Source organism: Corvus cornix, chromosome Z (genome assembly GCF_000738735.6).
Source record: "Corvus cornix cornix isolate S_Up_H32 chromosome Z, ASM73873v5, whole genome shotgun sequence".
Classification (NCBI taxonomy): Eukaryota; Metazoa; Chordata; class Aves; order Passeriformes; family Corvidae; genus Corvus; species Corvus cornix.
The window spans coordinates 40,639,683-40,666,542 of NC_046357.1; the positions used below are offsets into that span (position 1 = coordinate 40,639,683).

Genomic DNA, 26,860 nt, shown 5'->3' on the forward strand with positions numbered 1-26,860 from the left:
ATCGAAGTTCTGAACTCTAAAGAATAGTTCTTGGGAAGACTAAGTGAAAAGAGAAAAAATTACTGAGCTTTATGAGTAAACAGTAACATGTTCTCTAGCAAATACCTGGCCTATTGATTTCAGGCTTTTATGTCAAACAGGAACACTATTATGTAAAACATTAACTAATAGCAAGAGAATGAAACAGTTCATATTCAGATTGCACACAGAAAATGGTTTCATAATAATTTAAAATAAAAATACTTTTACTTTTTATTAGAATACTGTATTGTTAAATATATAGAGAATATATATGTTTGTATGTGTAAAATATTTTTTGTAAGTAAGTTTTTAAATCGTTAGAAAAAACCTTGAAACTTCTGATATATTCATGATAGCCTTAAAAGAATACTTCTCCCCTAGTAGCTTCAATCCATTGTCTCGGCCAATCTCAGATCCAACTATATACAAAGTATGCACTACAGATTCTTACAATGAGAGAGAGTGCAATACCACAGCACTAGTGACATGAAGAATCCTTCCTGTTTCTGATTTAACAGGAAAAAAAAGGCTAAGTGTTAACCCACTGAAAAAAAGTATGCCCATCTAAACTGCTGGGTCAATTTTGCTTTAAAGGATGATTTTTGGTGCAATTCATGCTCTAAACACAAATATTAAGAAGCAAGTATTTAACATGAAAAATATTTAATATATTTATATAACCTGCTTATGGGCATATAATAAATAATTTGTTCTAAGTTATTAATGGTATTTTTAGGGACAAGTAACAGATTCCTAACTCCTATCCTCACAAATAAAACACTTTCGAATTTATAATTTATTCAGCATTTCTCAGTGATTAGCTTTAGAACATTAGATTCTAAAACGGGAATAGGCAGCCTTTTAATGCGGAATATACAGATTGCACGTAATTGTTTGGTCAAACCAAAATCACAATCAAAGAATGACTGAAAAATTAGACAAACAGTTGGGAAAATATGTAAAAAAATAATGAAGATTAATATATTACCTTCTAATATTATGAAGTGACAAACTCTGTACAAAGAACATACTTTCATTGTGCAATTACTTGTGCAATATTGCAATAGCTAAGGTAATCTTGTGCTATTTGCTCTGTAGAAAAATTCCATGAGGATTCATGAGTTTTTTCATATTTGTCAAGCAACTGGCGTCAGGAATTTCTACAGATCTTATGTGTACCAGAACTCACATAAGAGATGACTGAGTAAAAAATAGTTACAGGCTGTTTTTCCCCCCAGTTCAGCCTAGATCATCCTGCCTATGTGGTAAGTCTTTTCTAGTTCAGAAGCTGCAAATCAGGAACAAGATGCGGGGGGTAAATCCCAGGAGTTTCAAAACAACGGTAATTGTCTTAGTTTTGCATTCTCACATTTCTCTAGGTCCAGAGAGCAATCTGAGTTAGACTATACATGTTCCAGAGGTCCCTTCCAACATGTGCTATACTATGATCTGCAGTCATAGCACTAATGATGGTTGTATTTAAAGATTTCTTATAGGGATGTTTCTGGGCTCATTTTTGGCTCTGCAACTCCCACTAATTTTGGGAATGTCATATCCACACACTGTTATGCAGGAAGTCATGTTTGGCCCAAAACCATTTCTGCACTCCTACTGGAATACACTGAAAATAAACACTAGAAAAAAACTGTACTCAAATTAATTTTATTAGCTCAAAGATCTGTGATAATGAAATCCATATGCCAAGAGTCCCTTATATGTAGTACAAATTGATGGGTACCATTTTAGGCGTATCACATGTTTTCAAAACTAAAAATCTAGTGACAAAGAATGCAAACATGAAACAGGAATACTAAGCAACATGCAATGTTTTAAAAAGTCACAAAGTCTACAAAACTTTACAAAAAATTCACTAATTATACTGAGACATCCAAAACTTATTATTAATCTGGCAAGTGTAAAGAACAGTTACAACAACTTAGAACCATTTCAATTGCTGGTAACACTTTGCATACTTCCCTGTATTTCAGAGCCAGATCCTACAGTATCAGTTCCAGAGCTAACATTTACTGCCTGCAGTCTACTTTTGTCTCCTCTCACTCCAATACTTGGAGTTGCTGTTTCATTTGCTACAGGGATGTATTTCTTAGAGGAAGAATTTTTGCTTTTTTCACTAGAAAGATCACTGGATATCCTGCTATCATCACTTTTGATTTGTACACTGGAATCAGAAGATGAATGCATACTGGTAGCCAACTGTCTTGCTGAGTGACGTCCTTTTGCATGTTCATTTTGTTTGACTCTTCTTTCAGATAATACTGGAGTACTACTTCGAGGTTTATCCTCTTTATTTTGGTTAATTGTTTGAGCTTCATTTTCCTTCCATGAACCTGGCTGGTACTGCTGTCCAGCAGCCTGAAGTTCCTGTATTTCTCCAAGTGATGAAAAAGTATTATTCACAACCATCTGGGATTGAAAAGTGCTAGGAAGAGAAAGTTGCATGTCCCCAGCTCTGTTCTGAAACAAAAGATTCCAATGAAGAAAATGAGGCAACTAGAGAAAGCAAGCCAGTTTTGCAACTGCCATATATAATGGAGTCTGCAGAGCAAAACACAGTCTTTAACATAGTTAAGATGCAGAGGTAATAGCAATTGCACAATCTTTATCACCTTTCAAAACAAGTATCTGAAGATTGCTAGGGTGATAACGACACAGAATAGGTACATTACAATTGCACATCTAGCTTGAAATTAATACTACAGAGATGTGTCAGTTACACAAAAGCAGTCAAAACTTAAACATGTCTATCATTCTGAAATACCTGCCATTCCTTATGTTTACTAGCAGTTCACAGGAGTGTAGTCCCCACACTCTATGCCACAACACCTAGCTGCTTCAAGAATACAAACTAATCACCAATACTAGGAGATAAGAATTAGAGTCCTCAAACTGCAAAACTGGGCATTCTCTCCACACTGTTAAAACAACCCACAAATTTCCAGCGTCGTATTTAAGGAGCTCATGTATTCTTGAGGAAATTAGAACAGTTAGAGGGGAAGACGTTGGATTTAAGAAACACAGGTGAGTGCAGAGTGATTCTTGGTATGACAGTTTTATTCAACTTGGACATAGCTATAGGCTGCCAGTATCTAAATTTTTAATAGCCTTTAAAAAAGCTTGGCTTTTTTTTTTTCCTTTGTTACAGGAACTTTAATACCTCCTTTGAAAAATCCAGAATTTACTTTTAACTGACAGAGCAGGACCTAAAACCTTATGCAATATTTACAAAGACTACAAATATGTAGTTGTCTGAAACTCATGTCATGGCCACACAGACACGTATCAGGACTGGACATATATGCTGCAATTACTTATAAGATAATTTGTGATTTTCAGAAGGTACATTGTACAGCCTTTCCTAGAAGACTAGGTTTCTTAAAAACACTATACTTCATTATTAAATGTTTCTAAGAAACCTAGTCATGGTATTTTCCAATTTTAGTGGATGCATACCACTATTGGAACTTCTATTTCAGACTAGGAAACAACACAATTACCACCAAAGTTTAATACATTACAGAATACTACGGTTTGTGCTCCAAGTGGTAAACACTTTAAAAGCTTACATTAACCATTGAATTATTATGATCTGTATAAATGCGGCTACAGTAAATGGCTGCAGTAATAACTTCATGAATCAGAGGGGGATTAACAGCTGAGAAGTATATTAAAGAGTATCAAGTAGAATTGCCTCCAGCATTCCTTCTAGACTTACTTTGCTATTCTGGGTATGTTCCTGTCTTTCTTCTTCAAAAGACTTCTCCTTTACCAGGTTCACAGGCTTACTGAGAGTAGAATTCATTTCTGAATACCCCAAAACACCAAAATCTGATTGGTCTATCCCAGCTAATACAGCAAGTTGTCCAAGCCTGTAAAATAAAGGTTTAATAGAAAATGACACAAGCAATTCTTACTCTTTGAAAGACTAAACATTTAAAACCAGAAGAAGTAGAATCTGTTTCAAGCTTTGAACATAGTTTTCTATTATTTTATGAGAAGTTCAAAGTATCATAACCAAGATGAAAACAAGTTAGCTAAAGGTATTTTCTTGTCTTTGCACAAACTACGCCTGCAGATTCAAAGAAAATGTTACAAGGCTGAGAATGAAGCTTTCCTAGTTCTCACTGAACTCACCTGCAGCTTGGAAGTCGGCCAAACCAACCACATGTGGGTTTTAAGCCACAGTAAGAGGTGAGAAGTTGCAGTCATTAACCGATAGCACAGCATAGGATAGACACATAGAAGCTTACTGAGAAAAGCATTCTTCATGATTGGGATTCTGTAACTTTCAGAGCAGCTCCTTATTGCCATGAACAGACATAAGCATGAAGAATTTCTTTTTCATGCAGTGAAAATGCATTTTTGCCTTCCTGAGAAGTTTGAAACTCCTGTAGTAATGGCAACTCTACAAACTGATTGCCACAAAATTAGAACACAGCCTCAGGATGAACCTCATAGTAAGTTAGAATCATTGAATCATAGAATCATTAAGGTTGAAAAAGACCTCTTAAGATCATCAAGTCCCACCATTAATCTAACACTGCTAGGTTCACCACTAAACCATGTCCCTAAGCACCACATCCAGATGTTCTCTGGACACTTCCAGGGATGGCCATTTCACCACATCCCTGGGCAGCCTGTTCCCATGTCTGACCACACTTCCAGTGGAAAAAAATTTCTAATATCCAATCTAAACCTCACCTGGCACAACTTGAGACTATTGTCACTTAGGTCCCGAGTTATACCATTACAATTTGGAAGTGGGAAATAGGGAGGGCAAATAAAATCTTCTGTGATCTTCTCTGAATGCATGGAATAGACTACAATATATATTCATATCATTCCCTCCTTGGGGATGAGACTGCCATGCTTGGTCATACAAGCTTTACAAATCAGATTTAAGCTGAAATTCTTTGAAAAATGGGAAGGATGAACCATCCTCTCACAAATTGCACATACAGTGGTAACACAAACTTTAATCCATACTCACTACTACTACTAACAATAAATCCAGACTTTAAATAAATAAATAAAGGCTGAAGATTCATCCATCTAGATTTCCATACTTCAATTAGTGAATGGACAGCAAAAGATAAGAGGACACTTTCTGAAGGCAATTCAATTTTGAGCCTTTCATATTGTGGAAATGCTAACAGCCAAGGTGATTCACTGAAGGCTTGGAAACTTGCTTTACTAGAAGCTTTCTACTCTTTTGGAATTGGCTTCTTGAAAGCCTTTCCCAAAGACAGATACATGAACTCAGCTGAACAGTGCTTAGATCGTGTTTCTGCCACTAGGAAAAGACTAAACGATAGGGACACGGCTAATTCCTCTGCTCTCTGAGAGTACAGACCTAGAAATCTGGTGGGGTAGAAGGCAGCATACTTCACTGTGAGGATAACCGTGGAAAGATCTCAGGAAAAACAGCAAAACTTAAGTAAAGTGACAACCTACCCAGCATCTTTAAGGAGGTCTAAGAAAGCATGAAACTTTTGAAAAGAGTTCTCAATGCTGCCTAGAACACCTTCATCTTCCAAAATCAAGCTGGTTACTGACTGTGCATGAAGAACCTCCAACAGGGAGATATTTAGATTCCTTAATCTTGCATTTTCAATTTCTGTCTAAACAGGGGGGGGAAAAAAAAAAAAGAAGAAATTTCTTTAATTTTCAGTTTAAAAGACCCCAAAATATCAAACCTCACCTTTGTGTGCCTGAACAGCAGCATCATGAAGAGGAATATCCGAAATAACTTATGTAACAAGATGCAGAATCTGCTGCACCACACAGTTTCAGGGCACTGTTACAATGAGCTCTGCGTAGGTCTGCTTATGCACAGCTGCAGTTCTGTGCTACCACAGACATTCCAGCAGGCACTCAAAACCACTGGCTGAGCACTGTCTTCAGTATGTACAGGACGTTACAGAGCAAGTACAAGCAGAAGAATTTAGCTTTCACATTGTTTTACTTTGCATGTATTATATGACATGTTAACACCAAAGAGTTTATTTTACTAGTAAAAAAACCTTTATGAAGGCCAATGTCCTTATATTCACCCCTCTGTATCATGGGGAATGCGTACTCATGTTATCTCTCCCCTGCACTATGCATCCCAAAACTGAAAGTTTAACGTGATTCCATTTTTCTCCACATCAACCATTAATCAAATCGATGATGAAACTGAAAACTGCATGATAACTGCAGGATATACAAGGTTTTGTATTTGAGGGAAGCACTAACTCACTCATTTAACATTACAGCTATGCAATCAAGTACTACCACAGGCTTAAAATTGTGTAGTACACTGTAGGTGATGAACAAGCATCAAAAGAAACAATTTTAGAGATTACTGCTACTTGGTTTAACAACTTTTCCTAGGAGATGGGGTAAGTCCAACCAGCCTAGCCTTGACAGAGAAAGATTTCTTGTAGGGGGTGTTTAGCCTAAAAAGCATTTAAGTATCTAAACAACAGATACCCAGCAGAGCCCACTGGTGCACATAACATTACAGGAAGATGGGGACAGTCACAGAAGAGGACTGCAATGAGCCTTGAGAAGTGCAGAGTCCTTTGTGGATATCTGCTCTCTGTACTGTGGGGTACCACTTGTTGCTCATATTTCAAAGGGTATCACTACTTTCACTCCCCTCCAAATCACATGTAAGGACCAAATCCATTTTGTTTACGCTACCTTACACTCAAGTATCTTACAAAATATTCTGCTTATTCATGCCGAAGAATATTTTTAGGTCAGCAACAGCAGACAGAGGGGAAACAGACCTCACAATTTAACTGTGATAAGCTGTTCAGTTTCATCAAAGCTAAACTGCACTTCACAACAACTGACATGCAGAAAACCATCCAATATGGTTACTGCCTGCAAAAACAAAACTTAAAAATCAAAGATACAGAATAAAGCAAATAGAAAACAGTTGTGACAAACAGCTTTTCAGCACAACAGATTTAATCCCTTTCTTGAGAAAAACAAGTATCAGGATGCCCCATATCGTAAGTATTTCAGAAAATGAATAAAACAGGTTGAAAGAGTAGCTTGAGCTGGAGTTCAAGGCTCTGGAACAGAATCAGCAGAACAAACAAACGTTACTAAGGACAGAAACGTTACTAAAGACAGATTTCATCATTGCCCTTAGACTAGTAAACGATCCACATGACTTTGAACTGAAACTCTAGAAGCTACCACATTAGTGGTCATTGATAATTACTCCTAATTAAGCAAGATGATTGTTTGAGCAGTGCCTCCTTTAAAAGTAAAGATCATTAATTGTTAAGTATCTTTACCTCTAGTAATCGTTCCTCAGCCTTTACTCTAGCTTCTTGTTCTTCCTTTAGTTTTCCCAGGCATTCTTCCAGCTCTATCTATCAAAACACAGATAAACTAGAATGAAATTTATCTCAAAATGTCAGACTAACATGCAATTAAAAAAAGCTCAACATGTCCAATTAACAACTAGCACATGGCATTCCAAACATATCTTCTTCAAAAATACAAGACAGAGGTCTACCCGTACATAACTCTTGGATGCAAAATATTAAGACAGAAAAATAGAAGGAAGTGTGATTCACTTAACAGATTTGTAAGATTGCAACAGATAACATGAAATTAGAGCCCAAGTTTCTTGGTCTATGACATAACCCTCAGGAATGAATGCTTTTCTTTACTTTCCCTTCACTTTTTCAAGCATCATTTTTAACTAAATGTCTACATCATCAAAAGCTCATATTGGGCTCTAATAAGAAGTACTTAGCAGCCATATCTAGATTTTCCAACTACAGTCTTTATCCGGGATTTTATTCCTTCTTACGGCAGTAAGAAGACAAAATTCCAAAGAACTGTACTCTCAGCAGTAAGAATACAAAATTCTGGAGTCTAAGAACTGGACTCTAACTGGTTGCACTTAGTTCTTCAGTAAAAAGTTTATCACAATTCCAAGTTTAGTGTTGAATTAACAAGAACAAAAACAAACCCAAAACACCTAATAAATATATCCTAGTCTTATTCATGAGATGCCTAAACTTGTACTTTAACTATTAGTTCTAAGTAGTAAATCTCAGTTTCAGTAAGAGTAGACAGAATTTGCAATACCACATTTTCCTGCATCCCAGCAGAGCATTATCATCTTTAATTACACCACCTGAACTGGAAAAACAAGCAAGAATTTTTTTTCTTGCACACCTTAACAATCTTCTGGTTCAAAAGGTGAAAACTGTTCAAATTATCAGGCTATTCTATTTTTCAGAGGATAGACTATATGAATTAACAGTATACAAAACTTCTTCCTTTCTCTATATACTTTGTATACAGGCACACATATGTAAAAGGACACCGCTTTTTTAACACATCGTATCAACCAGTTCTAAAGAGAATCAAAGATTCAAATAGTACTGAAATAGTTTGTTTACTATCAAAAGCTTATTCAAGTGCCTATCACTGCACTTCATATAAGCAATCAGGTGAGAGGACTGGTATGCAACAGAATACATAGTAAAAATAGTCCTTCTACAAATGCAAAAAGGTGTTATAAGTTGCAAGGTACTTTTGCAACTGATTCAAAGATGCAGGTTCTAGAACACTCTATATATAGCCCTCCCAGTGACAACCACTTAAAGTGATGATTATGGGTCTGTCACTACTCCAGTGAAGCACACTGCTAAAATCCCCAGACTAGCATCAACCACGCAAACGCTGCAAGTAGAAAGCTAGTCATATCTTCATCAGACTCATACTTGAGCTACACATGCAGAAGTCAGAAGGTTTAGGAAAAACACATTTCAAAGACACTTTTTCGGAAGAGATTAGCACTATCTAAGGTGCAGGCATAGGGCTGGGGGCAAATATCTAAGGAGAACCATCCACAAATACCACAATCTTACTGCCATTTACCTTAGATGTGGAAGTAATGGGAGCTGTAAAACCTCTAAGAGACACACAAGCACAGCACAGAAAGCAGCAACCATAATGTTTCACACTGACAACTTGACATGTAACCTGGAATCCTACAACCTAGCTTTGAAGATCAGTCACAGCTATCACAGACTGAAGAATTCTTACCTTTCCATTTATAGTACCGGTGCATACATATAATTATTTCTATTTTAAAGTTTCTAGGATGTAGGCTAGGAATTCTACTTTAGAAACCATAGTTCTATAGTATTTTTGTTGTGGACAGATTTTAGGTAATTTTAAAGATGAAAGCACTGAGCTTTATCTTCAAATTGCTGGTTTGTAATGTCAAAGGTCAATGGCTTAGAAGTTATCAAAAGATCGTAATATTTTAAACAGAAATGTAGATGCTTTGTAGTAATGTTTAAACTTGATTTATCACACTCTAGATGTACATAGTATTTCATGGTTATGGGCTGACTTCATAACAAAATTGAATACTGCAGCTGCATCTCCTCATAAGCAGCATCAAAGACAGAATTTAAAGGAACTAATCTGTCACCATTACAAGTATATGTACACTTTAATCTTTGATTTGCTTTTAAGAAATTCACTAGCTGACACAATGCCCCAGTCTTTGTGAAGAAAAAAATTACTTAAATATATCAGAAACCTAAATGTACATCCAGGCTACAAGCCTAAGCCTTCAAGTATTACAGCCCAGATAGATTTTAAGATGAAACTGAGTACCAAAAATACAGGCACCCCCCAGAATTACCATAAGCAGTATGTCTGTTCAACATTACACAGAAGTATAAAACTGAAGTTTAAAAACTAAATTATATTTTTAAAAATTTAGTAACTAATTAGCCATGTTCTTCTACTTGACTGCATCATACTTTTTAAAAAAAACCAGTTACAGTGCAATCTCTACTTCCCTGTTAACTAGATTAAAGGTGAAGTTCACCATTTAAATCCCTAGCTAAAATTTAAAAGTATGGGAGTTACCTCAACTACACACTTCATCAAAATCAACTCTGACATTTGATTCCCTCTAGTGGAAGGAATGAATATTTACCAGTTCTTGTTTTTCATTTAAACAGAAATTAGGCTTTCATTAGCCAAGGCTTTTTTTTAATGAAAACACAACTAAGTACTATTTGCTTAATTTAGTAGTATGCCAGAAGGATGTAGAGAAGTTCTCCAACACTTGCATACTTAAGTGAAAGTCTCGTCATTAGTCTCATCAAGAGATATTTGGAGAGCTTTTCTGGCAAAGCAGCAGTTTAAGAACTCCCACCTCTTACTGTTTATTCCCATTCTGCATTCCCATCATTGTTCTAACACAACTGGTTGTCCCACTTTACTGAAAGGCCTGCTACCACCAAATACACTGGACTACTTTTCAGTCGGATCAGTTCTTCAAAGCAGCTCCCCTCGCAAGCTGCTGTGCAGTAAGAGCTGTTTAATGGCAGTACCAAATTAACAGAGAAAAAGGTGTACTCCGGTTCTGAAGTACACCCAAGCACATCAACCAGTGTGAGTTGTTAAGCTAGCTGAACACTGTCCTGGAAAAATATCACAGACTGGTTGAGGCTGGAAGGGAACTCAAGCAGGGCTACCTAGAATAAGCGCCCCAGGACCGTGTCAGGATGGTGTTTTTAGTATCTCTTAAGGACAGAGATGCCATAACAGCAGCCCTGGGGAACAAGTGCCAGTGTTCAGTCACCCTCACAATGAAAAAGTGCTTCCTGATGTTCAGAACCTCCAGCGTTTCAGCTTCTGCCTAATGTGTCTCTCCCTTCACTGGGCATCAGAGAAAAGAAATGGGCTCCATCCTATTTGCACCCTCCCTTTGGTTATTTATCCCTCCTTGAGCCTTCTTTCCTCCAGACTGAACAGTGCCGGTTCTTTCCTGGAAGAGGTGCTTCAGTCCCTTAATCATCCTTGGGGCTCCTTGTTGGACCTTCTCCAGTCTGCCCATGTTGCTCTACAACTGGGGAGCCTAGAGCTGGACACAGTACCAGGTGTGGCCTCACCAGCAGAGAGGAAGGATCACCTCCTTTAGCCTGCTGGTAATACTCCTCCTAGTGGAGTCCAGCATACCATTCACCTTCTTTGCTGCAAGGGTACACTGCTGGTTCATGCTCAACTTGGTGTCCACCAGGACCCCCAGGGCCTTTTCTGTCGCACTGCTTTCCAGATGGTCTCCCTCGGCATATATTGCCACTTGGTGCTGTTCTTCCATCCCTGTCCTGGTGCAGGACTTTGCATTTCTCCTTGTTTAACTACATGAGTTTTCGCCATATTAGCAAGTTGAATCAACTTGTCTTGTTATCAGAGAAACATGAAGAAAGGCACAAGAGAAAAAGACTGAAGCAAGACATGAAAAGGCACTAAGTGACAGAGGGGAAATAGACAATTCAGTGGTGACAATTTGATAGTTTGAGTCTGCCATAATGTGAAGCCTGCTTTGTGTCAAAGTAACAGACACAACAGGTGAGGCACAGAATCCAGGGCAGATTGCTTAAACAGTGCTATCTGATAAGCAACCATAGCCTAAAAAAGTATTTTGGTTTTCAAATTCAGAAAGTCAGGAAAATATGGACCTTCAAAAGCCCACAAAAATCAAAACCAGTTTTGGGGTAGGTTGCCAAAATTTGTGGGTTTCCTTCCAAGGAAGCTTAAATTAATAACCAATGGTCTCTTCCTTACAGCTGCCCTCCATGTAGTACTACAGCTAACAATGAAGTAACAGGTCAGTATGACAACCCTTCCCCAAAGCACAACATACTGCCTGCTTCTTCTGTGTGTCCTGAATATAATATTCTTCCCTCTCAAAACACCAAGAATAAATACATCAAAAGTTTCCTGAAAGCACAGTAGATCCTGCATAGAAGTTTTTGGAGCAATTTGCATATGACATGGAATTCTATGATTTCAGACACAGCGCTCTTGGAAAGAGTCTTGAAGCCACCACACAACATAATGTCAATATATTGCACACTAACAGTAAAAGCTGCTACACAGCTTTAAGTTCCAGCAACTTGTGAAAACCTTGAAATCTTCCCGAACAAAAGTTCTAGAGGGAAGAAGGTCTAAAGAAAAATTTAACATCAGCTGAAAAGGCTGGTAGTTATTTATGCAGTATTTGTACAGTCATTTTGCGTTCCACAACTCGATCCCACCCTAAACATTCCCACTACTGACAGACCTGCAGCAAGTTAAAACTTAACTTCACTCCTCTTACACGAGGACAGGTATACAGTCCAATATTTACACACATGAACAGTACATTCACCCAGTGTGGTGCTCAGACAACAACCACCAGAACCAGACTGACTGTAAATCTTATTTACAGAAGTAATCATTGGCTTCTCCAAACAGAATTCAAATCTTAACACTTCAGAAACAACTCAGCTATTCTGCCTGAGGGTGTTACTCTAAAATAGTGCTACATTACCTTAGCAGCACTACTGAGCCACTGATACATACCTTTTTTCTACCCCTTTCTTTTATAAAAACATTCCCAGTCAAGACATTTGCAGAAATAGTCCATTTCACTACTGCTAAGTTTTTTAAGTATTAAGGAAGTAAAAGGAATAATAAAAAGGAAATGAAAAAGGTTTACTAGGCTCAATTATAAAATGTAATTCAAATGCTTTCAGCTATTTTTTGTAATTATTTTTACACAACAGTCACTGTATGTGGATGCTAAAAGGCAGGAGCAGAGGAATTTTCCAGCTGCTGAAGCATTTGTGAAGTTTTTCCTTTCTCATGCTTTAGCTGAGAAACAGAGAAAGTTTGGTAAACTATCCACAGGTGCAGGCTGTTGTGAGAACAGTGGAATTGTTTTCAGTCTTGTGAGAAATGTATTTTGAAATGGGTGGTTATACTGCTCAGCCACTCACTGTGGTGGGTGGCTAGCCAAGGGGCGAATCACGTACTTTCTCTTTTGCGATCCATGCTATAAAAGATGGGGTTTTGGCATCAAAGGGGTCTTAGCTCTGCTTCGGCCATATCATCTGACCTGTACTTATGTCATGATTTCACCATCTCTCTAGGGATAACAGCAACAACTATATATTAGCTTTTGTAAATAAAATTAAATTACATTTATAAAGGAAATACTTGGAAGAAAATACTGCAGGCAGCAACACTGATCAAAAGATCTGTGCGCTATGATTCAACACTGGAACAGAGCAATTACACATCCTGCTGCAGCTGTATTAAGTTATTCTGAAATCCTGCTCCAAAACTGGTTATTTATTTAATTACAATTTTCTGAATAAAACATGGTTTAATTGGTAAAATTTGCCTTTATGGAGTCTAAGGCACTGAACATGCTTCTTACCTGTAACTGTTGATACTGTGCTACATCAATCTTATCCAATGATTTTGCCAAATCAGGCTGGTGGATAACATCCTCTAAATCTTCTGTGTCTTCAGTTTCAGATGTAGAAGCACTTTCTACTGTCACTTTCACAGGACCACCTGTCTAATTACACCAGAAAAGAAAACATGCCCACTCATAGCATTACAATGTGTAGCAAAAATCAAAGACTAATCATAACAAAAGCTTAATTTAAATACAGTCGTTGCCCAGCCATACAACTTTGAAATAAATTTGCATAAAACAATATTAAAAAAATCAATCCTATGTGTGCCTATATTGCATATTTCTGATGAGGATTTTGCAGCAGAGTTGGCCTCTGCAAGGCACAGCCAGGGCTACCCCATGCAGAACATAGCCATTCCCAGCTGTCCCACTGCAAGGTAAAAAACAGGCAGGCGCAAGAGGTGGGAACAAAAAGAGTGAGAAGAAGCAGAGGGAACATCAGGCTGGAAGCAGGAAGAGGTGTTCCATGGTGGAGCCAATACCCTCACTCCAGCCAGGGAAGACCCATGTCAGAGCAGAGGGGTGGGTCAAAGGAGCTGTTGCCCTTGGGCATCCTGTGCCAGCCCATGTTTTACCAAAGCACTGCAGTCCATGTGAAGCCTACGCCAGAGAAGAGAGTAATTCCTGGCTTCCTTCGCAGCCATCAGATCCTTCTGTGATGGAAATGATATGCACAGGAAAAGGAAGAAAGACTGCGATTTTTCTTCTCCTGCTGGTTAAGTTTACTAAAGCAGCTCACGGGCAGGTGCAAAGACAAGTATATAATCCAAATTCAAGACAGAAAAGATGGTGCAGAGAAAAATGCTGTTAGCTGTTCTTATTGCTTACGGAGGGGAGGGATAGTGCCTATACTCCAACTCACTTGCTCATAGGACTAGGAAACCAAAATATACAGACATAGAAATGGAAGTACTAAGTATCAAAGAAGCTTCAACGAAATGCTGATGTAAACTATTTTTTTGCACTTTTATGAGTGTGAATCTTTGAAACTATGTTCCAGTCTTAACTTTCAGACAATGAGATTCTGTTGAGAGCACCTTTCCCTTTTTTCAGACCCTTACCCACTAAAACCAAAACCACTGTGTGAGAGAAACAGTACCTGAATCTTCACTGGCAATTTCCCAGCACAATCCATTGCCCCGCCTCTAAAGCTAGGAAAAAAAAAACCAAACCATACTTTTGAGGAAAGTAAGTTTATAATGTTCTAAACACAGGATTCTAGGACAGACGAACCAGTAAGAGTATAAAGAGCATCAGATACTGCACTATATCCCTTTAAGCCTCATTACATTCTCATTTTGTTCTATTAGTACCCCCTACTTAATCATGATTTAGAGCAAACACTACTGGATGCTAACATTAATATCCTCAATAGGCATCTTAGTTAATTATTTTGAACTAAAGTCACCAGGAGAATTTGGTGTTCAGCATTTTGAAAAACAAGCTTAATAACTACAGTTACAATAGAGGATTAAGTAATTTTTTTTTTTTAATAGTTATATAATCTCCATTTTGAGAGGCCAAGGTCTAGGGAATAGATTTAAAAAAAAACAAAAACAAACAAACACTGTTTCAAAATACAGCTTCCATGTGTAATTTTTGTTCAGTTTTATTTTAATTTACAGGACTTAGATGATCACAATAATTATACTAGTATTGGGTAAGTGAACCAGAAAGAAGAGGCAGGAAAATACCTTGAACTGGATCTCAAATCAACTATACTACAAGTTTAGAATACTAACTTGCCTCTTCAGCTCTGATACATCTGAAAAATCATTATTAACACAAGAACAAACAGACAAGGTAGGTTGGGTTGTGGTGGGTTTTTTTGCAGCATATGAATATTCCTACAGCTATCATATTTTCTTTTTATTTTAAATACTTACTAGAGTAGAATTTATGAAAAATTCTCAAAATTTATATGAACAAAAATTATGATGACATTCTATGTAACTTTCAAATTGTATTAAAAAGCTAACATTGTTCTCTACTATATTTATCATGCAAGTTTTATGCCTTAGTATTTTCCCTTGTATTATGAAAACCTCACCTGCATCTCTTTGCACGTTCTGCAGTCCGCCAAGGAAGGAAGCCTTTTGTGCCTGGTGCTAGTGGTTTTGGTGAGTAACTCTCTCTCACAGAGGAATTTTTTTTCACAGGACTTACAGATTTTTTAGATGATAATCCTGGATTGAAGAGCAAAATCAGAAGAAAAGAGAATTCATTATACCTATTTATTCACATACAAATTCACAGCTTACTGTTCATAAAATTTCCTATGTAATAATAAGGACTGTAGGAAATCTGCCGTTCAGTCTAATTTTGCTGAAGCATCCAAAAACTTGCAATTAGAAGCTGGTATACTTACTTGCTGTCGATGCAAGTAAGACAAGCTGGTTTTCAAAAAACGAGGTACAGTTTTGTAGTGGAAGAGGTTTATTCACATTACTAATTTCATATACCTAATTCCATTGTCTCACATCAGAGTTTAGACAGTCCACGTAGACAGTAAAGGAATCTATGTGCTTCCAATTGCCCTCTAGTGGCTGTAGAGTTAAGAACATTGTTTTATTTATGGGCAAAATAATTAAAAATAAAGCTGGTACTCATGAAGATCACTCGTTGAGGACACCGGCAATCTCTTCCCTTAAGAGGACTAATAAGAAAAAGTAGGGTTCACTGGTTTGGTCTTTTGTTGCTGTTTAAATCATACAACACCAAAGTAGACTCAGCAAAGAAACCTTATGTGGATGATCACTCTATCTCATGCTCTAAGTTAGAAACATAAGTCTAGAAAACTAATCACCTAATATTTCCTACAGTTAAACTAGTGAGAACTCAGGTTATTGTTTCTCTGAGATCAATAAAAAAACTGATTTTTTAATGGTATAGAAATGAATAATTTAGGCAATGGGATTCAAAATTTCAATTCATTCTGAACATAATAAACAGCATAGTTTTCATCTCCTGACTCCCTCCTCTGCTTAAAAAAAAAACCCCAAAACACATAAAAAACCCCCACACAATGAACAACCCCAAAACAGAAAAAAACCAAACAACAAACCACAAAACCCTCCACAACCACATTTGTCAGGCATTTTTTCCTCCCACCACCACCACCACCCTGATCACCAGAGTTAATTTGTACAAAGATTTCTATTTGATTTATGCTTACCTCTCTGCTTCCAGATAACTAGAGCGAAGATGAGAGACAGTGAAATGTATTACACTGAAATTTTTAGTAGCTTACTGAAAAATGTTTAGTGTATTGGAGCTATCAATACTTAATTATAAATACTCAAGATATCAATGTTATTTTAAACATACTATTTATAGTTTTACATGAAGTTTTAAAAAAAATCTTAGAACATTTTGTGCATCAGTTAAAAAAGGCATGTTTGTTTGCTCTGGCAGAGGACAGCCTGCTACAGAAAGATTACAATAGCAGGAGAATTAGACAACTTACTACTGCCAGGCTTTGCAGAAGGGAAAGCCTGTGGAGACACAGAACAAATATGTGCAATGCTTCCACACATTTTAAAGTCAGCTTATCCTACCATTTTTTTCCAGCCACGTATCTAGCAGCACGAAAAACAAAAGCAAGTTTCCTACAGATACCAATGATGATAGAAGACACGCTATAGAATTAGGAAGAAGTGGATTTTTTTTTTTTGACACAAGTGTACTGAAAAACACTAAGATTTAGACGTATCATACATTTTATAATTGAAGTTCTTAAGCAGTAAGATAAAATTTTCTAGAAAATATTTACTATAGCCAGGAAAAACAAAGCATTACCAATACGAATAGTAGCTTTTCCTTTCCGACCACTTCCTAGGACAATAGTTCTTTTCTTTGGCTTAGTTTTCAAAGCTTCTTTGGAAGATGGAGATATCAGCCACTTATACTGGAATTTGGGAGTTTTTTTAAGAAAAATAAATCAGTTTAGTTACTGACAGTTGAAGAGGTGCTCATTTAAAATCAGAGGGGATTTGTCAGATATAGAGAACACTGCTATTTACATAAAAGTTAATAAATTGTAGAATCAAGAAGAAACAGTCTCACAAAGCCCAAATTCAAACACAGATAATAGCCTACATTACCAGAAAGCGTTTCCAAAACACCGCTATAATATCCGATCTGATATTATCCTTTCTCCTGTGCAAAACACTTCTCCTTTTATAGCAAAAAATCCCCAGCATCAACCCTATAAAGAGGCAACCCTGGCTTCTGCACTTCATTCTCAGAAAACTGGCTTGATAGAAATGACTGGCTCAGGTTAAAGCTCTCCAGAGTAATAACAACTTCCTAACATGATTTTGTATTACTGATAAAGTCAGTATTTTAAAAAACATGAAGTTTTATTTTTCCTGCCTGTAATGAAAATTCATCCTTACAAAGTAAAAGCCCCGAACTAAAATTAAGAGACAGCAATGATCAAAGGCCACAGCTGTTCTTCAGACTTCATTTCCTTACAGCAACAACTCTGTTCCTAAAGGTTCCCCTTGTCCTGATAAGAAGTTTAATTCCTCCTGGTAGATACTCTTAAATTACCCTGCACTTTTCAGTGTGCATCACTAGTACAGGGTCTAGTGTTGAAGCAGCCATTGAAGGAAATACAGATGACACTAACACAAAGCTTGTCTCAGCTAGCCCTAAATCCCACATCAGAGTACTAGGAACAGTACGCCAGAGTTATTCCCATCTAAAGCATCAGAATGATTAAAATGCCATTACTGTGCTCTAACTAACCAAGTTTAATCCAAATTTATCACTGTCAAGAAAGACATTTTTTTCTTCACTTTGGACTCAATTAATCCGCGTATAAATTTTGCTGCATCTACAGCTGGATCCTGCCCCTGTGCAAGTAAATTTATCATTTAAACTAAAACACACCCAGAAAGAGTAAAATTAAATTGTAGGCTTTTAAGAGCAAAAGTCATTTTGTTTTACTAGACACCTAAAAGGGCAGCTTTACTACATTAAACCTGAAGTTCATCTAGCCCATAGCCTGTCTCATCTGGATGCCTACTGCTGTTGCTATACAACAGCATCTAAGCATAAAGACAGCCAGATATAAAATGTGTTTTGAAAGCATCCTATTTTGTAGACACATTCAATTGATTTTCCTTTAAGCTATTCAGTCTTTCAGAAACTACAAAAACTTTCACCACCTATTACACTCAGTCATATCTATGATTACAATCCACTATACTGCTACACAGTGCTGCTAAAGAATACGGCTTTTGTTTTAGCTGCCCGTCAAATTTTACGGCCTCAATTAGCAGTATACAACTCTTCTTGCAAACCTAAAAATCCAGCCCAGAAAGCAGTCAACTACATGCTACTGAAAAACAACCAACCAGTTTTTACACAAAGCAGGATAAAAGGAAAGACAGCTGTGCCTGGTGGAAGATGCAAAGCTACTTAGCAAGCTGGTGGTATTTCTTCATTCATGTTGTTAATGAAGTACAAGGAATTACTAGCACTGCCAATAAAACTTAAGATACCACACTAACTGGTTGAATACAAAACTAATGTCTTGAATCAAGTGATCTTTTAGCATATGGGAGATTCCCCAGAGTTGTTTCTTTCCATGGTTTGTCTTTACAATTATCTTTAGCATTTCCAGGCAGATGTTATTTTCAGGTGATCCCTGTTACATTTTGCAATTGTTGATTGCCAAGCAGAAAGAGTACTTCTTCACAACCAACCTCAACTTCCCAAAAAACAGGTCTTCTAGAGATTGAAGTGGGGAACTGTTTTAATCCTCCAGAAATTCTATACACAAATTCTGAGTTTATTAGGCAGTCCCTACATATCCACAGCTCTGACCTTATTTAGTCTTTTCAAAAACCAAAAGAGCACTACATTCCAGCACAAGAATTGGGACTGCTGGGACCCCTTTGAGAACTGAATCCAATTTCTGTATATTTGAACAGTATATCTAATCATAAATGGTCTAGATATTCTGTTTATGCACATTACTGTGAACTCTGTGTGGACTATTACACAAAGATGAAAGAGGGCACTGTACTTTAACTGAACTCTGTTTTCATAGATGGTTTGCATTGGAAAGGACAGTCTTGAGAAACTTTAAAAAAATTTTAGTTACAGAAATTAGTGACAAGAAGTAAGTTTCAAAATAAACTAAATGGCAAATTTTAAATTGTTGTTTCCTTTACTTTTTAATTAGAAGTTATTATTACCATGTTGACAAGGACACATGTAATAGAAAGCCCTCCAGCAGTCCAGGAGCAATATTCATGTAACATTCTATGGTAATGTCCAAATACACACACCTTTCCATTTTTCTTTCCATTAAATGTATATCCAGATTTTAGTACATGTGACAGCTTTAATTCCATAAGAGATCATACAAAAAGCCCAACACAGTAACATGTTCCTAATAGTGGTTTTAGGTTTTCCCCTAGACAGTGTGTTTTACTGGTACTGAGTCAAACTTCTGTTTGTAACTAGAATTGTTGTTTTAAATTAATTTTGAAAAAAGTCACCCACTAAAAAAAAATAAATGCAATGGGAGCTACAAAGAAAACCCCAAACTCATCCCAAAACGCATAACACATACCTCTGTATCAGCACTATTTCCATTCTTAAGAACACTTTCAATAATGTTTTTCATCAGAACATGACCTAGAATGAATTAAAATACCTTACTAAGAATTTTCTGTGAGAGACAACTCTTTATGTGAAGAAACAGACCACTGAATAAACAGTACACATTACCTATCCTGCCTGTTTTCCCATTTTAAAAATGGTCAGCCAATTACTGTGGCATGTTCTTTTTTTTAAAAAAGCAGTTTACCTTTCCCCATATAGTTACTGAAGAAGAAGAAAAACCCCAACAACCACACAAAGAGGATAAACGCAGACACAGATACATACCAATTAAAGGATTTTTTCTTATGTCAAGTACCACTAAAGTTGTATTCGTTTGAAGAGCATCTAATAATGACCTTGCTCCTTCATTGGATATTCCACACTGCTGCAAATCAAGTGCTAAGATGTTTAAGGAGGAAAAAAAAAATCAGTGGAGGTAGTACTGCAATTGGTTAGTAATTTAATTTACTAGCTGATACATAAAAAAAACTAATCCTGCTGAAAACCTCCATTTCACAGAACATGAAGCATGAGGAATGAGAACATGATGATAAGACACATGCAAAACAGGAGTATTACTTTCAAAGAAGACTAGAACTTTTCAACATTAAGAAATAACTGTTAACATCTGCAGAGGAGGTAATATGCATCACTCTACAACCACTGTGAGCAACCTGTGCTAGTGTTCAGTCACCCTCAGAGTAAGAAGGTTCCATGATGTTGAGGAAAAACCTCCAGGGTTTTAAACTACCCTCTCAGTCTTGCCTTGTCTCCAGGCACCATGGGAAATAGTCTCTCTCAATCTCCTTTACATCCTCCCTTCGGATATTTGTACACCTTGATAAGATCCCACTCTGAGCCTTCTCTTCTCCACGCCAAACAGTCCCAGTTTCCTCAGCCTTTTTTGGTATCAGAGCTGCTTTAGTCCCTTCATCATCTTCGTGGCCCTTCACTAGACTCTATTCAGTAGCTCCAGTTCTCTCCTGTACTGCAGATTCCATGGCCTCACTTGTGCTGAGTAAAGAGGAAGAATCACCTCCCCCAACCTGCTCACAAGTTTCTGCCTAATGCACCCTGTAACTCCACTACCCCTCTTTGCCACAAAGGCACTTCACTGTTTTCATGGACAGCTTGTTGTCCACCAGGATCTGCAGAGCTGCTTTCCAGCCACACAGCCCCCAACATGTTCTAGTACATGGGACTACTCCTGTCCAAGTGCAGGACTTTGCACTTCCTCTACTTAAACTCCACGAGGTTCCCATCAGCTCATTTCTCCAGCCTGCTGAGGTCCCTCTGGATGGCAGCACATCCTTGCCTTCCCAGGGATCCAAGTAAGACTGATTGGTCTGTAGCTTCCTGGGTCCTTCTTCCCACACTTCTTGAAAACAGGCATGACATTAGCTATCCTCCAGTCCTCATGCATCCCCTCCTAACCACCATGATCTTTCAAAGACTACTGAGAATAGTCTTTGAGCCAGCTTCCTCAGCACTTGTGAATGCATCCCTTTAAAGCCTATGGACTGCTGTTTGACCAGTTTGTTTAAGTGTTCTCTAACCTGATCCTCCAGTATGGATGTTATCTGTAGACCTGACTCAAACTATAAAACCAAACAATAAAACAGGTATTTGATTCCACATACAAAATGTAACTGGTGCTACTCCAGCACCAGTAGTAATTTTGTATAGATATACTGTACAAAAATTACTTCTAAAAAATACTGAAGCAGTATTTATTATTGTGGGCACAACAGTATTCAGATGCTTCAAAAGAGGAAGAGAGATTTCTTCGGAAAAAAGAGTACTCTTTCCCACCTAGCAAGTGAATTACCCCTCTGGCTGCAACTGCTGTAACCGACAATTTTGTGTCTTCTGCCTGTCACTACTATATTTTAAGAGACGTAGTAGTGAGATGTAAAGATAGTAGAAAAGGTGGTAGAAGACATGGAGATACTGAGATCTCCTCGCAGAAATCCTCACAGGAACTATTAACAACCAGATATGAAGTATACGGAGAATTTGCTGGTGTAGGCAAAGATCTATGTTACATGGAGTATCTCAGTATCTATACATCAATATATCTATAGTTACTATACAGAAACTCCTGAATTACTCTGCTGTTCATCAGTAAAAGACTTTTTAATACCTTTTAGCCAAAGGTCCTCTCCTAGACAGTCTGCAAAGACACTTGCTCCTCTATCTCCAACAAGCATGTTGCAGTTCAAAGTAATCCGCCTCAAACCTGACATATTTTCAAGGTCAGGTCTCCGGTAACGTAGGCTTTCAGCCCAAGCTTCACCATGTCTTCTTATTGCCTGGTGCTTTGCAAACAAAGAAGTGGTTACCAAATACAACAGCAAAGCCATTATTACAAGATCACAAGTCACCTTTTTTCTGTAAATCATGTTCAATGGCTTGCTGGTATAAGAAATATAAGCTCATATATGCACACCATTTGTAAGAAACGTAACTGATTTTTAAACCTTACTGGTAACTCGTATTTGTTCTGACTACCTAGTTTGCAATGCAAATTATTACAGTTGGCTACAAACTATCTTACTACCTTCTTTCGACAGACAATTCCAAGGCACATTGAATTGGAAATACGATGAAATTTTGTGCTTTCATGGAAATCACAATTAACAACAATTAAAATACAGTAATAGGCACAAGCTTATTGATCAGTTAATCACTAGTTTCTAAACTGTAAACTTGATTATTCTTACCCAGTGCTTAAGAATACTTGAGACATTTTTCAAAATTACTGACAATAAAAGCAGCAGTCCCTAAAACAGCCGTCAGACATTTACAGCCCTAGTCTTCATTTAAAGAAAGTACTTTATTATTTAATTGATGGGATTTTTTAAGAAATACCAAGTTTAAATCCCACACCAGTAAACTAAGCTCCTTTTGTCATACAAAGTCACAGCTTTCATAAAAATGCACACTTAACTTCAGTATTCACACAAGCTCCTCATGAAGTGCCTTAACGGATCTTGAGCTTTAAAGTAAAAGTAAAAAGTTAAATGTATTACGTTCTTAAAAACACGCCATTCTGAGAAAGTCAATTAAATTACCTTTAATACATTTGCTATATGTTCTGCCCCTCGCCATGTGAGGCTACATGCTGTGAAGTTTACAAATCTGATAGTAGCCATATTCTTTATACTCTGACAGACTGCTGAAGAAAACAAAAGCATGCATGTTATGTACACACAGCATTTCCATATTATCAGAACATACTGTTTCAGTGACCTCTTTAGAGGCAGCTTTAACAGCCAAAAGCTTTGACAAAGAACTAGTGCTGAAATACAGAGTATATTTTAAATACACTTAATGTGTTCTAAATTTATACATTCCTAGTGCAAATGTTCAGCAAAGAATACCTGAACAAGCTAGAACATATTTTATTTCAGTTTACTTATAGAAACATGAATCAGGAGTTAAAAAATATGAATGCTGTTTTAAATAAAAGTATAAACATCACTACAAATTAGTATAGTTATTTACTAGCATGAAGTGAAGAAATTCAAGTCTTTAAATGCTACTGAGTTATGCAGAATAAAGTGAAGATTGTTATTTTAATCTCCACAGACAAATTTAAAACAGGAATGGAAATATTGAAAAATTTGCTTACCTATTTAGAAACTTAAAAAGAGAAAAGTATATTTACAGGTTTTGATTCTGAACTTACTTTCCAACCCTCCATCTCCAATTGGACAGTGGGCTAAGGAGACACTCTCCAGGGATGAAGCTGAGGCCAAGCCCTTAAGAATAAAACAAACAATGTTGTTATCTGGCTTGAAAAGCAAAAAAAAAAAAAAAAAAAAAAAAAAAAAAAAAAAAAGAAAAGACCAAGTCACCCAAATTGCTTAAACTCTGTTCCTTACAAGAAATTCTAGGGGATTCAGACAAGGGTCAAAATAAGCAAAGCTTCAAGTTCAGTTTCAGCGGGGTCATTTCTTTAGCACAGAGGAATCTTGCCTGTGGGCACCAGCAGCAAGCTCCCTTCCTAGAAGCCACTCATGAGCAAACTGGAGCTTTTCAATAACACACATGAAGGCCAGTTTTTATCTCCTTGGTGTCCCACAATTTCACTTCTATCACATACATGCACAGTGGTTTCAATCACAAGTGTATGTCATATGCCTCAAGCACATGGCAGAGATGTTGCTAAGATCTTTCTAAATACGCCATGATGTGATTCTAAGACTAGGTTCAGTTAAGACTAGGTTATACTAAATGTCTCAGCAGAATCATTGTATATGTATATATAAAGACTACACAAAGATATCTTAGAAGAGAAATATCCTTGTCTGCAACCAATACTTATAAAATTTAGTTGATACTATTCTTTGTTCTGGGCATATTTTTCATTTATTTGTATACTATTATATTCTCACCTTTGTTAAAAGTGCTAGGTCTCCTTTCCTCAGAAGTAAACCCTGCAGTTCTAAATTTTTTAGTACATCTGATATACTGAGACAGCCTCTCACAGCTTTGCATAGCTGGCCAGTCAAGTCTTCTGATAGAGTTGCTGGAATTCTCCGTCTAAAGTAAGTTTTGTATCTTTCAACACCTAATAAAAAGCAAAAATTACACATCAGTAAAATCCAGTCCCTATTGGCTCAAAAGCAGTTATAACCATATCCTCCTTTTTTTGTGTACTTTCTTAAATAAAAATAATTCCTTAGGCATAACAATTCCTCCCCCCATGTATTCAATCCACAGAAGATTTATGCAATTAATTCTAACATGCATACATCAACATACTTATCTTTTATACAGACCTGATTCTTCAAGACCATGTTGATGTAAACTTCTTATTCCAATAGAAGTCAGAGTCTTATTATGCCTGAGAGCATTCAGAAGTGGTGCCCAATCAGTAGCTTTGATGTGATCTACAATTAGATCAACAGCATCATGAGTCACATTAGCCTTCACAGCTTTCAGTGGGAGAGAGCCTTGAAGTTCACAAAGGTGTTCATAATTTGAGTAGAAATCCAGCATGCACTGTCTTCTTAATTTGACTGACTCAATCATTTCTTTTATCTGATAAATTTCTCTCTAAAATAAGAAAAGGAAAAGAATATAATTTTTTTTCAATATGCAACTATCTTGCAACATAGTGTGAATTCAACATGCATACCCAGAACACGGAAATATTCCTGGATATCGCATAGCTTGTATGTGTCTTTAACGTGTAGATAAAAACCCAGTGTCTTGTGATGCTCACTACCTGTGCAAGTAAAGCTGAATGAGTAAAGGGCTCAGGAAAAAAAAAAAAACCAAACACCAAACCCAAAGAAATCTGCATTTTTATTCTCCCCACACTAACAGGTCTATCAAGAACACAAAAGCCTTGATCTTTAAGCACTGACTGTTGTAGAGATCTTGTTTTCATCTTAAGATTTAACTTCATAGTGTTGAGGTCTGCCCAAAAGCCTTGCATACTCCCTGACCCACCATCAAGAGAAAACACACAGAACTAGTTGTGAGCTTCTCTGCTACTTCAGTTAAAAGTCTAAATTCTCATCATACGTAATAAAACTTGTCTCCCTAAATATTTTTGCTACTGCATACCGGATATACATATCCCAGTAAAATTCAGTAAGCACTTTTCAGGCATAAGTTTTTGTTGTACTTTAGAACCCACAAAGAAAAACACTACTAACTTCCAAGAAGAATCTCTAAATACTGCTATGACGTATCTATTAAGGGTTAAGTAATTCTACAGTCTCAATAGAGACATTTGTCAGTATATTTAAAAGATACATTTATTTATACTCAAGATTGCATTAAGTATTCCACACAGGATATCAAACACTGTTCACATCGCAAATATTTTTTCTTATTTGTCATAGACTAGAAAGCTTCAACCAATCTTCTCAAATATTCTGTATGTCAAATTAGGAGAAGTTACTGGGCAGATACAAGCATAGGAGGATAGCCATTTGTACAAACATAGTTTAGAAAAAAAATTATATTGTTAGCATCTAAATGACTGGAAATGTAGTAATAAGATAGAAACTCTAATAATACAGTTTCTCCAGACCCTTTTACTTTTTTTTTCCGCTCTGATTTACTAGCATTTAATGACCACACTGTGGCCACAAGAACAGAAATGATTAAATTATAACCCAACACTTCGGGTTCGGGAAGTTTCCACAGGTTTCAAGGCACCAATGGTTTCTGCTGATGTATCAATGTGCAGAATATTAGCCTTGTATCTCCAGATCTTATAAGCAATATTCTTTTCATGGCGGCTTTCATTGCAACACCTTAACACCACACCTCTAAGTGAAGAAATGCGCTCCTGGCCCTAGCACTGACATTTAACCCACTTCTAGGTAGAGAGAAAAAGGGACAAACTAATCAGAACCACCATGCTTTCCATATGGAAAACAACTACGTAAACTTGAACTCCTCTGCACTGAAGTTAGTGTATCTGATGAAGTTAGCGTACCACCTTAGACTACCGTGACTGGCTCTGAGAATCTATGCAGACAATTAGGTACTCAATACGGATACCAGGAGACATCACAGTAGCTGGCGACAAATCACAAGAAATACACAGCACACGGTAAAAGTGAAAAATCCAGCTCCATGCTAGGAGTTTTGAGGAAGCTGTGAGTTTGTAGCAATCAAAATAATCAGCTGGCAAAACGTATAAGGTGGGCAAGCAGATGGCACCCAAGAGAGCTGCCCGCAGCAGCCACGGCCACATGCCGACCTGCTGGGCACACAGGGAGGCCGAGACGCGTTCCCTCAGGGTGGGCGCGCCTTGCGAAGCGCGGCCTGGGGGTCTACCGGGGCCGGGCACCCTTTATTTGACCGGCTGCACCACTGTGTTTAAGGATGTAACACAGCACCCAGCCTACAGACAACTCCAGTTAGCACCGGGTA

At 37.2% G+C, this 26,860-nt stretch overlaps 1 protein-coding gene across 10 annotated transcripts in view; it reads right to left on the reverse strand.

The window, feature by feature from the left end:
- Positions 1–1,664: 1,664 nt before the first annotated feature.
- Positions 1,665–26,860, reverse strand: part of CEP78 (centrosomal protein 78) — a 52,507-nt gene continuing 27,311 nt past the window's right edge. For 5 of the 10 annotated variants that reach the window (XM_010403696.4, XM_039566941.1, XM_039566939.1 and 2 more), the window contains exons 2-17: positions 24,745–25,021; positions 24,358–24,533; positions 23,649–23,721; positions 23,032–23,135; positions 22,101–22,275; positions 20,243–20,356; positions 19,926–19,990; positions 17,135–17,243; positions 16,512–16,529; positions 15,387–15,522; positions 14,436–14,487; positions 13,292–13,435; positions 7,335–7,412; positions 5,494–5,660; positions 3,755–3,908; positions 1,665–2,496 (exon numbers count right to left, since the gene is read on the reverse strand). In XM_010403696.4, the coding sequence (XP_010401998.3) occupies positions 1,969–2,496; positions 3,755–3,908; positions 5,494–5,660; positions 7,335–7,412; positions 13,292–13,435; positions 14,436–14,487; positions 15,387–15,522; positions 16,512–16,529; positions 17,135–17,243; positions 19,926–19,990; positions 20,243–20,356; positions 22,101–22,275; positions 23,032–23,135; positions 23,649–23,721; positions 24,358–24,533; positions 24,745–24,997 (2,346 nt within the window). In that variant the 5' untranslated portion in view covers positions 24,998–25,021 and the 3' untranslated portion in view covers positions 1,665–1,968. Of the gene's footprint in view, positions 2,497–3,754; positions 3,909–5,493; positions 5,661–7,334; positions 7,413–13,291; positions 13,436–14,435; positions 14,488–15,386; positions 15,523–16,511; positions 16,530–17,134; positions 17,244–19,925; positions 19,991–20,242; positions 20,357–22,100; positions 22,276–23,031; positions 23,136–23,648; positions 23,722–24,357; positions 24,534–24,744; positions 25,022–25,103; positions 26,823–26,860 lie in introns of those variants that run through there. The other 5 variants (XM_039566938.1, XM_039566943.1, XM_010403693.4 and 2 more) reach the window with 4 other exon arrangements.